This window comes from Aptenodytes patagonicus, chromosome Z, assembly GCF_965638725.1.
Source record: "Aptenodytes patagonicus chromosome Z, bAptPat1.pri.cur, whole genome shotgun sequence".
NCBI lineage: Eukaryota > Metazoa > Chordata > Aves > Sphenisciformes > Spheniscidae > Aptenodytes > Aptenodytes patagonicus.
The window spans coordinates 11567184-11578809 of NC_134982.1; the positions used below are offsets into that span (position 1 = coordinate 11567184).

The 11626-nt window shown below is 67.1% G+C and overlaps 1 protein-coding gene across 1 annotated transcript; it reads left to right on the plus strand.

Moving 5' to 3' along the window:
• The first annotated feature begins 663 nt into the window (after positions 1 to 663).
• On the plus strand, positions 664 to 11401 carry PHF24 (PHD finger protein 24). Its single transcript, XM_076362964.1, has 8 exons — positions 664 to 999; positions 6063 to 6438; positions 7373 to 7558; positions 8026 to 8104; positions 8195 to 8397; positions 9036 to 9202; positions 9440 to 9541; positions 9648 to 11401. The coding sequence occupies exons 2-8, from the start codon at positions 6067 to 6069 to the stop codon at positions 9742 to 9744; spliced, it is 1206 nt and encodes a 401-aa protein (XP_076219079.1). The 5' UTR covers positions 664 to 999; positions 6063 to 6066; the 3' UTR covers positions 9745 to 11401.
• Positions 11402 to 11626: the final 225 nt, after the last annotated feature.

Here is an 11626-nt window from a genome sequence, read left to right on the forward strand (position 1 = left end):
AGTCCCAGGCCTGGTTGGAACCCCATCCCCAGAGGGTGTCGGGGGGCTGAGTGACCATCTCCGCCAGGCTGGTGGGGGGCATCTGGGGATGCACGTGGAGCAGATATCCCACCTTCAGAAGCGCTGTATTAGGGCTGTGCCCTCCTCTCCAGCCCAGCATCCTCCCTCCTGCCCCATCCCCTCCCTCACGCCCTCCGTGAGCCCCCAGTCCCACTGCAGCCCTGCAGTGTGCACCCAGGTGATATCCAGTCCTGGGAACCAGGACAACCGAAACCCCTGGTGCTGCATTGCACCGGGCACACAGGGCTGCACGTAGCCAGGAGTCACCGTGCCCCCGCTGCACCGCGGCGCGGGGAGGACAGCCTGCCCGCAACGCTGACCGGCAGGCAATGGGTTAAAGAGGTTGCAGGTAGCCTGCGGCCGGGACTCCGGGTCCGGGGAAGACCCTAGCCAGTGGGCAGGGGAGACCTTCACTCCTCCACGGATGCAGCCCCATCTCCGTAGTCCTTGAGGTTGTCTTGAAGAAAAGCAGTTTGGCCCCAGGGGCCAGAGGAGACACAGGGAAAGCTTTTATTGGTATCTCCCAGCCAACGTCAGCCCGGTTAAAAAAACGCTTCGTGTCTCAGAGAGCTGTTTAACACAGCTCAGGCAGCAATTGGTACAGGGACGGCAAACCAGGCTGCATCTGCTCAGCCCCAGTCACAAGCTCCCTGCTTCCTCCGTGTGTGTGTGCGCGCGCGCGCGCGTGTGTGTGCGCTAGACACAGGCATCCGCTCCCAGCGCCTTGCTGTCTCCTGCATCCTCCAGCAGCAAGCGCAGGGCTCTGGCTCTCCGGGTACCAGCCTCGCCGCTCCATCCCCCAGTGGGGATTTGCACGCAGGGTGCGGGATGCAGTGAGCACCCGCAGGTGGAGAGGGGGTGGTGGCCAGAGGCAGCGGCGATGGGCATCGTGTGGACAGCTCTCTAGGGTTCGTGCTCCCCAGACGGACCCTGACACTGGTAAGTGGCTTTTTGCCGCCGTTGGCGCTTCACCCGGTGCACGGCGTGGGCTGGCCACACGTCGCGACACCCATGGGTGGGTCCCCTTGCTGCCCTCGGGGTCCTGGTCCTGGGGAGGGTGACCGGGGCTCCTGGGATGAGGTGCCTGGGAGTGGGGATGTGGATGGGTGGGAGGGTCCTGCCCAGGCATCAGGGTCCTGCTGTAGGTGCTGGGGAGAGGGGCTGGGGAGGGAGACGAGGATGAGAAGTGGGGAGCTGGGCGGGAGCCGTGTCTTGCTGCAGGGGAAGGGACTCTGCTGTCACGGCATTTTGATCCCCCTCTGGGAGATGGAAACGTGCGACACACCTATAAAATCTGCTACGGCATGGCAGGACGGGCAGCCTGATGCGGCAGGGAGAGCAGCCACCGGCTCAGTGTCCCCAGGAGGGGGACACAGCCCAGCTGGGTCTCTGGCCAGCTCCCCAGACCTCCCCGCCAGGCCACCGCAGCTCTCCAGAGGGTGGGGATGGTACCATCAGCCACGGACCCCCCTGCCCTGTGGCAACCAGGTCACCTCGCAGCAGCAGCCCCAGCAGTGCCACAGTCCCAGCCCGTGCCATCTGCCAGGGAGAGGGGACAAGGGGGTGCTGCTGGACCCCTCTGAGCATCCCCAGCCAGCTCAAGGAGGTGGGATGTGGAGCCCCCCAAGCAGAGCCTGCTGCCTGCGCTGCTCGGCCCCCCTCGCCCCAGGCAGGCAGCGGTGGGCAGGGTGTGCAGGGCTCTGCCAGAGCCATGGCAGCTCCTCCCAGCCCTGCTCGGTGCCCTTCAGACCAAGCCCTGCGAATGGGCTGCCATGGGCCCTGTGGTCCCCAGGGTGTCCTCCCCATCAGTACTCCATCCCTCTGCCCCCAGGTTCCTAATGCTGCTCCCAGGAAGGCGCAGCACTGGGGGGTAAAAACACCGGCAGCCTGGCAAGGGCAGGGAGGAGACCTGGCCCATGGGGAGCCTGTGGGGACCACGCACATCCTTCCCCACCAGCGGGGAGCCTGGGAGGGGGTCCTGCTCCTGGCGCACCCCTGCTGCATCCCCTTGAGGGTGGGTGCAGGGGGTGCCATGGACCCTGCTCATGGTGTGCACCAGCCCAAGCGCCCGCTGGCCCTTGGTTTGCTTGTGGGGCTTTGCACCGAGGACGCACCGTGGAGCAGGCAAGCATGGCTGAGTGGGGGGCAGCAATGGCCAGCCCTATGGGCCCTATGGCTCCGCACCCCCAGCTCCCCATGCCATCGCCAGGCACCGCAACAGCCTGCCCTGTGCCCATGGCCCCCAAAACACACCCATCCCGCACCCTGAGCTGCCACAGCCACCACCCCACACCCACAGCTGCTGCAACATCGCTGCACCCAAAGCCACCACCCATGCTGTGCCCACAGCCGCTGCAACACCCCCAGCCTGCACACCCCCCGCTGGGTCATAACACCCGCCCCGTGCTGCCAGCCGCAGCGTAGCACATCCACCCCGTAACACATCCACCCCGTAACACAACCACCCCGTAACCGCACATCCACCCCGCGCTGCTCCCCGCTGCATCCATCCTGCACTCCCGGCCACCACAACATCCCCACCACACTGCGATACACCCACCCACGTGTCACCCACCACCCCACACCCACTGCTGCCCTCACAAGCCAAACCCGGCACCCCGTAACCACAGCAAGAGCCACGGGTGCTCTCCGCTCCCACTGCCATGGGGGAGAGAAGGTTTTGGAGCCATGCAGGAACTGGCGGCTCTGTTTGCTTCGGGATGCTTTGTCCTGTTTCCTCCTCCTGGGGTGCCTCCATGCTGGCCACCAGCTCCATCCCACCAGTGCCCCCATCCTCCCCCCCAAGACAGGATGATTCCCACAACAGCTGCACCAGCCTTACCTCCGTGCCTCAGTTTCCCCATGCAGAGAGCTGCATGGGACTGGGAAAGCGGAGTCCATGGGTGCTAGGGGGATGAAGTGCTTTCTGGCTCAGTGTTTTGCTGCAGGGATGAAGTAGCAAGGAGCAAATCCCCATCAGAACAGCACGGGGAACGGGTGCTGCCCAGGGGACAGGGCAGGGGTGCGGGTGAAGGGAAGGGGGTGGGAAGATGCCCACCACCCACTGCAACAGCACCCGGTGCCGGCAGGCCTTGGCGGAGCCGGGTGTTTGCAGGCAGCTCCAGCCTGTGCCCAGATTTAGCTCCTCCATGGGGGTGACCTAAAAATAGCCCCCGTGTTGGCACCCGACAGCAAGGTCGAGGCCCCGGTGCCTCGGGCCAAGGTGAGCCGGGTGGTGGCACCGGGTCCCGACCACCCGGCGCCTCAGAGGGGGGCCACAAATAGCAGCAGAGGCACCTCCCCCCCGGGGATGCGTGGGGATGCAGGGGCTGCTCGGGTAGCTGGGCTGCTATGGGGCAAGGGTGCCTCTGGTCCCCCCTCCCCACGTCCAGGGGTCCCCGGGAGAGGGGGAACCCCCCCTGAGCCTGGCAGAACCCTGAGCCGGGCCAGGCTCTGTGTGAGGGTGATGTCCCACCTCACGCAGCCAATGGGTCAGGGAGGGCATGGGGAAAAGAGGGTCCTGGAGAGTGCAGAGCAGGTTTGGGGCATCTAGGGAGCTTTGAGGCCTGTGCAAAGGCAGCAGGGGCTGGAGAGGGAGCTTGGGGTAAGGCCATTCAGCCCCTGGATGGGCAGGCAGGGTCCGGCCATGCAGCACTAGCAGGAGGGAGGCCGGCGGAGCTGAGAACAGACACAAGCTGTGACAGGAGTGACAGCCTCCAGACTCCAGCCACGCAGCAGCTGGTGGTGTCGACTGTGGCAGGAGACACTCGGGGTGGCCTTGGGAGAGGACGGGAAACGGGGACACGGGCTGGGATCCTCCGGCAGCAGCGTGGGGTGGGGCGGGGGCGACCATACCGTGAACACACAGGGGAACCTCGTTTTGGGGGGATTACAGCAGGCCTGTACACCAGCTGCCCCACTGCTGCCCGGGCTGCCCTGCTGTGCCGCAGGGTGGCTGAGGATGAGCCACCCAAAGCTCCACAGCACTGCAGGGAGATGCTGCCAGCACACTGGGGATCAGGAGCACCAGAGCGGCTACAGGGGGGACCGGTGTGCCGAGAGCTGGGGCCCACACCCCTCTTTTGGCTCTTGTCCATGAGCCCAGTCCCTCTGCGCCCTCTCCTCCCCGCTTCTACCCAAGCCTTGGACAGGATGAGGCCCAGATCTGGCCCATGCTCCGTGATGCAGGGAGCTGCAAAGGGGGGGATCTCCCTGCGGTGCCCCCGGCTCGCTGCCTTGTGGGCAGAGCCGCAACGATGCCCAGCAGCAGAGCTGATCCTGCCCACGGCCGATGGGATCCTAAGCCTCCCGGGCAGGGGGTGACAGCACAGTGAGGAGGCAGAAATGCCCAGGTGTCTTTCCCTGCCGCCGGCACAGCCGCGGGGATGCTGTTGCTGTGGCTTGGACACATGCCTCCAGCTCTTCCCCGCTCCCACCTTTGCAAAGCTCCAGGAGCTGCAGCATGCCAGGCGCCAGCCCCGAGCCGGGCATGGGGGCCAACGGGTGCAAATACCCCCGTCCGCGCGTGCCCACCGCTGAGACCCCCGCACGCGGGATGGGGCCCACGTGTGTCGCACGCCTGGCTCCATGCGTGGGAATCTGCATGCAGATGGTCCCGCGGTGGTGGGGGGAGGCTGGGAAATCACATGCGTGTGCGCACAGCGGTGTTTGGGTTTGCACGCCCGCGCGTGCGCGTGAACAGAGCCCACACAGCTGGGGGTCGTGGGGTGAGGGCGTGGGGCCGGGCATCTGCCGGTGTAGGGACGAGCGAAGGGCACCGAGCCGCCGCCTGCCAGCACGCTCTGCTCGGCACCGCTGATGTGGGGCAGCTGTAATTACCCTGCTCAGGCTCCCTGCCGCAGCAGTGCCCGCAGCGCCGTGTCCTCCCGCAGCCGCGAGATCCCGGCGTGTGCACGCGTGCTGCTAATTATCCCGCTACCTGGGGGCTTCACTGCTGAGGCTGGCGGGGCGGGAGATGGCTGCTCCGATGTCCCCCAGCTTGCACAGGCAGCGGGTGCTGCCTGCTGCTCCCTGGGCACCAGCTGGAAACGCCTCTTGGCTGCAGCATCCTCCGTAACACAGCCCCAGTGGGGCACGGGGGCAGTGCCGGGATCCACGCGGGGTGATGCTGTGCCCCACGCCGCTGGAGACCAAATCCTGCTTCTCCCCAGCTTCAGCGCACCCCCACTGAGACAGAGACCTGCTATTGCTGCTGCCGTCGCCCTCCCCGCTTTACCCTAAGATGATCTTCCCTCGGTCCTGCAGCCAAACCGCCTTCTTGGGACACATGCGCCCCAGACCCATGCACTGCTCCCCTTCCCTCCTGCACCCTCACAGCCCTCCCGCGGCTGGCCCAGCCTCTCCGCGTGGCTCCTTGCAGGATGCAGGATGCCCAGCGATCAGGACAGCAGCATACACACATACACACGAGCACGTGAGCCCGAGAGAGACTGGGGGGTGTAGAGAAATTTAGGGAAGGTAAGAGACCCAGCACCAGCTCTGCTATGCCCTAGCCCTGGGCAGGGCTGCAGGGAGGACACCTCTCACCCTTGGCTGGCCAAAGAGGCTTTCTCCAAGGCAGAAAGGAGATGTACGCAAGGGGCAGGGTTACAGCTGGTCTCAATCCCTCTGGGATTTACTGGTCTGGTGTGGGAAGGGCCTGGATGTGTCTCTTGTCAAGCTGGAGTCTACAGAGCAAGGGTGGGGGAGACAGTGTGCCCCCAAACCAGCTCCCTGCTTGCTGTCCCACTCCCCCACCAACACTCAGACCCTCCGTGGCCAGATCTCCACGTGGCTTTGGGTCCACCTCCCCATGGCCACCATGGATGACCCCAGTGCCAGCTTGCCAAGGAGCTCCCATTTCTCCCTGCCCTGAGCTGCTCCCCGCCCAGCGGGGGGAAAGTCACCGGGACACCTTTTTGGGGCCAGGGACATGGTGCAGGGGCGGGGAGCAGCATTGCACCCCAAGGCCTTAGCACTGAGCGCCTTCCTTCCCCTCGCAGAGCCATGGGGGTGCTGATGTCCAGGCGGCAGACGGTGGAGAAGGTGCAGAAGGTCAGCTTGGCCGTGTCAGCCTTTAAGGACGGGCTGCGGGAGCAGCCGTCGACACGGCGGCGGGCGGAGGCGGGGGGCACGCGCCGGGGGACGCTGGAGCAGGCAGTGCAGGAGGGAGAGGAGGAGGAGGCGTCGACGGGACCTTCCCAGCCGGAGGAGAGCAGCGCCAGCAAGGCGGCCTGGGAACGGCTGCGGGATGGCCGGGGCGTGGAGCCGGAGGAGTTTGACCGAGCCAACAGGTTCACACCACCCGCCTTCATCCGGCCCAAGCGGGAGCTGCACGATGACGAGCCCCCGGACATCAGCCTGGAACAGCGGGAGCAGGCAAGGAGACGGAGCACGGGGACAGGGAGGGAGGGACGGGGACGGGGCTGGAGACGTGCAGGGGAGAGCCCAGGGATGTGCAAGTGTTCCTGGTGCCCACCAGGCAGGGACAGCCTCCCCGGGCACAAACCCCATGAAGGCGGCTCAGTGGGGCAGGGGGCCGGGGGCCGGGCTGGGCAGCTGGAGATGCCACGCAGGGAGGAGGGTGCAACTGGTCAGATGTGCCCTGGAGGGATCTCTGGGTGTCTTGGAGAGGAGAGGTCACTGCTGGGCACAGGCAGCTCCAGCTTTGGGGAAGAGAGAAGGACAATTCCATCTACGTGCTTGTCACCCTACAGCCAGCCAGCCTGCAACTCAAGCCGTCTGTCCACACCTGTGACCCTTACAGCCCAGCCCATCTACAACCCAACAGCTTATCCACCCATGCCCGCAATCCTACAGCCCACCCATCCACACCCATGACCCTACCCATCCATCCACCCTCCCCGACAAGCCTACACCTCAGCCCACCTGCAGCCTTACAGCTTACCGTCCGTCCACACCTACAACCAGCCAACCCACGGACCGCTTCCACACACCCACGCTACAACACTAAAGACCAGCCAACCTACAACCCCACAGCCCAGCCATCCACACCTACAACGCTGCACCCCGGAGCACCTACAACCCCACAGCCCCACCAACCCTACAGCCAGACCCATACACCCTCCGTTCATCCCCACAAACCCATGACCCTCTTCTAACCCCATCAGCCATGCCCCCTATGACCCCACCACCCACCTATTCCCTACGCCAGCCCCACGCAATCCCACCCTCCCACCCCTCTGCCCCCCAACGTCCATCCCCACCTGCGAAGCACCACCCTGACCCCCACCTTGAGAAGCCAGCCCCCTGCCCACGCTGCCCCTCTGAGCAGCTGCCCATCTCTCCCCAGGTCCTCAGCGATGAGATGTGCGAGATCTGCGAGGTGTGGACAGCCGAGAGCCTCTTCCCCTGCCGCGTCTGCAGCCGGGTGTACCACGACGGCTGCCTGCGCCGCATGGGCTACCTGCAGAACAACAGCGCTGTGGAGGTGACGGAGACGGCGCACACCGAGACGGGCTGGAGCTGCTACTACTGCGTGAGTGCCTGGAGTGGGGGACACCAGGCTTCTGCTGGGTGGTGGGTGCTCCCTGGGGAGCCGTGCCCCACACGGACATGGGCAGGGTCCCCTGATGGGGGACCTGCTGCTCCCCAGCTCCTGTCCACCTACCGTGGCCTGATGGGGAGCCACCGGAGGAGAGGGGACAGCGGCCTTTCGCCACCCCCCCACCCCATCAGCCAGCCCCCCAGCACCGTGGTGGGGAGACGTGACACCAGGGGACATGCCGCTGGGCACACGAGGAGCTGTGCCAGAGCTGGAACGGCACCCAAAGCCCAGGGGCGTGGAGCCACCCCACTGCGGCACCCCTGGGTGACACACCGCACCGTCCCTCTCTGCGTGCCCACACCCACACGCCTTCAAGGGATCCCGGTGCCGCAGCACGGCCAAGTGCTCGCACCACCCCGTGCCTTTGCCCCACGGCTCCTCTCTGCCCCCCACCCCAGGACAACCTCAATCTCCTGCTGACGGAGGAAGAGATGTACAGCCTGATGGAGACACTGCGGCACTGCGAGATCATTCCAGGTGCGGACCCTCCCCGCGGCGCGTCCTGGATGGTTGGGGGAGGCAGGTCCCCCCTCCCCGGACACCATGCAGCCAATCTGTCCCCCGCAGAGACCTGCCTGACCCTGGACGACTTCCTGCACTACAAGCACCTGGTGCACAAGCAGCAGTTCGAGCGGCCCATGGCTGAGGCGCAGGAGGAGCAGGCAGCCCTGCAGTTCTCCGCCCTGGACCCCGACAAGAAGGGGCACATCGAGTGGCACGACTTCCTCTCCCACGAGTCCATCCAGCTGCTGCAGAACCTACGGCCGCAGGTACGGCTGCGGCACCCAGGGCTGGCTCCCACGGCCAGCACTCGTGGCCACGGCACCCCGGGCCAGCTCCCACAGCCAGCATCCATGGCCACGGCACCTGGGGCTGGCTTCCACGGCCAACACCCATGGCTGCAGCACCCGGGGCTGGCTCCCATGGCCAGCTGCCATGGCTGGCACCTGTGGCCACAATGCCCATGGTCAGCTACCACAGCCATCACCTATATCTGTGGCACCCTGGCCAGCTCCCACGGCCAGCACCCATGGCCGCGGCACCCAGGTCCAGCTCCCACAGCCAGCACCCATAGCCGTGGCACCCAGGTCCAGCTCCCACAGCCAGCACCCACAGCCGTGGCACCCAGGGCTGGCTCCCACAGCCAGCACCCATGGCCATGGCACCCAAGGCCAGCTCTCATGACCAGCACCCATGGCCGCAGCACCCAGGGCTGGCTCCTACAGCTGGTACCCATGGCTGTGGCACCCAGGGCCGGCTCCCATGGCTGTGGCACCCGGGGCTGGCTCCCATGGCCAGCACCCACGGCCTTGGCACCCAGGATGGGAGACCCCCACAGCGCTGGGCATGGGAGCAGGGGGGGTTCCCATGGGGTGAGCGCTCCCCCTTCCCCTCTCTGCCCCCCCAGAACGCCCTGCTGCGGCTGCTGACGGCCAAGGAGCGGGAGCGGGCACGGGCGGCCTTCCTGGCCCTGGACCAGGATGGTGACGGCTTTGTCGGGGAGGGCGAGTGCCGCCGGGCCCGGCACGCCTGGTTCCGCAAGCACCAAAAGGAGACACCGTCCTGCAACGTCAGGTGCGGGGACACCCGTCCTGGGGTGGGGGTGACATCCCTGCCGGGGCTCCCGCCACAGCCCCAGCACCCACCGAAGGGGCTTGGCGTGCAAATGGGTGCCCCCCCTTCCTGCCACCTCCCCCTCCGTGGCCCCGCAGCCCTGCCCTGGCCCCACGCACCCTCTTCCCCCCGCCGCCGCCATTTGGGGTGCAAGGAAGAGGGGGGGGGAAATGAAGAGCGCCCTCCTCCTCCCCACAGCATCAGCCACGTAGGGCCCATGTCGGAGAGCAGCCCCGTCAGCAGCGGCAGCGGCAAGAGCCAGGAGAAGACCCCGCCGGCCATGGAGCAGGAGGAGGCCAGGTGAGGCCGGGGGTGGTCTGGGGGCGTGGGGGACACCCCCATTTCGGAGGAGACGCCGGGGGAGCAGCGGTGTCGGGGCGGCCGGTGAGCCCGCGTCTGCCCGCAGGCCCGTCGACTGGCCCGGCTTCCTGCGGGAGAACGTCGCCTACATCCTGGCCGCCCGCCCCAACAGCGCCGCCCTCCACCTGCAGCCCCCGGCCTAGCCCCCAGCGACGCCATCTTGGGCGGCGAGGCCTCTCCCGCCACGGAGACCCGACCCGCCCTCCCCTGTGGGCAGAGCCGGCCGCCGATTGGCTGGCGGGGAAGCGGCCGCGCTGCCCTCTCCCCCCGCCTCCGCTTCGGATTGGCTGTGAGGAGGATGGGTGCCGGGCTCTGATTGGCTGAGGGAGCGGGCGTGGCTCTGGGGTCTCTGATTGGTGGGGGGGAAGTGGGGAGGGGCAGGGTGTGGCCCCACTCCCCCCGCACCCCACGGACCCCGCCGCGGGGAGGGGTCCGGTGCCCGGGGACGCCGCGGGGCACAGCGGTCGGGGAACCTGTTGCCCCCATGATCCCCAGCCCCACAGCACCCCCTCGCCCGCCAGCGCCCGGAGCCACCGGGGACCTGCCCCCAGGGACCCGCAGACAGAGCGGGGTCCGCCCCCGGGGAGAAGTGGGGCTTGCTCCGGTCCTGGAGCCGGGTCCGGGTAGTCACGGGGTGAGAGAGGAGCCCAGAGCAGCCGTGCGCCCCCAGCCTCCTGCAGCGCCATGGGGCAGCATGGCTCGGCCTCTGCGCGCCTCCGGCAGCCGCACCCCGGGGGTCTGCGGCAAGCGCCGGCTCAGCTCATCGGCACGGTGAATCCTCAGGGGGAGGACGTGGCTGACCCCCGCTTGGCCTCTTTCACATCCCGGCCCGGCTCCAACAGGGGCTGGAGCCCAGTAGATCCACCCTTGCGCCCACGGCTCGTGGCCGTGTCTGGGAGAGTGTTCACAGCACGGCTCGACCCTGCCCTGCTGGGGACCAACAATGCCAAGAGCGACGGTGTGGGAAGGAGCAGCGGGAACAGAAAGGACCAGGGGGGGCGGGAGGGCAAGCTCAGACGTACAGGAGCGCTCCCCTGCATCCCTCGTCCCCTCTTGTCCCCCTGTCCCGCAAGATGCTCTCCCCCCTGCTCAGCATTCCAGTCCCACACCAGCCCCGCTCGCTCCCACTCCCTCCCCAGCACTGCGAGCAGGCATCCCCACCTCACTGGGGCTACTAGTGCTCCTTAGGAGGAGGAGGCAGAGCCCAGAGCCCCCCAGGGTGTCAGCTGCAGGGATGAAGCACTCGCTGGGCAGGGTTGATGCCCAGTGACCCTAAGGTGGATGGACACGCTCAGCCCGCAGGTGGAGAAGCAGGGACCCCTGGAAACCTCACCCCATACATGCCAGACGGGCGGATGCCCAGGACCCACGGCAGCCCCAGCAGCTGCCCCCTGCCCCTCCGACCCCTTCCCCGTGGCGCTTTCAGCCTCTCCCCACCTGGCGTGCCCCGGCTCAGCTGGGGTGCCCCATGGCGTGCACAGACCAGAGGTGCACCTGCGGCAACCCAGTCGCTCCCTCATCTCCACCCCCCGATGCAATGGGGGCACCGTCCCTCTAAGCCCCCCTGCCCCAGGCAGGGACCCTCTCCAGGGACTCTCCCCACTGCAAAACCGGGAGGCACGCCAGTGCCACGACACCTTCCTCTACCACCCCGGCATGCCAGGCCAACGGGGATGTTTCGGGTGCCAGGTCCAAGATGGGGCCAGAGCTGTGGCCATGGCAAGGAGGTGGCCAGGGGTGTGCACGTCGCAACACCCGCTCTGTACTGAGAAGCGTCCATTAAACAGCTGTGTCCAACTAGCCTCCGGCCGGCGCGCTTACGGGGCTTCTGGCTTCTCCCCAGGGATTTCGGGGGAACCCACGGCTGCCTGTTGTGTTCAACACCCTGCCCCGGCCTCGGGTCCCTGTCCACTCAGGCAGGCTTAGCCTTGTGCCCTCAGAATGTCCTGCAGCAGCGATGGGGGGAAGCCAGGGGGTGCACCCAGAACCCTGCAAACTCGGGGTGCCCCACATCTCACTAGGAGA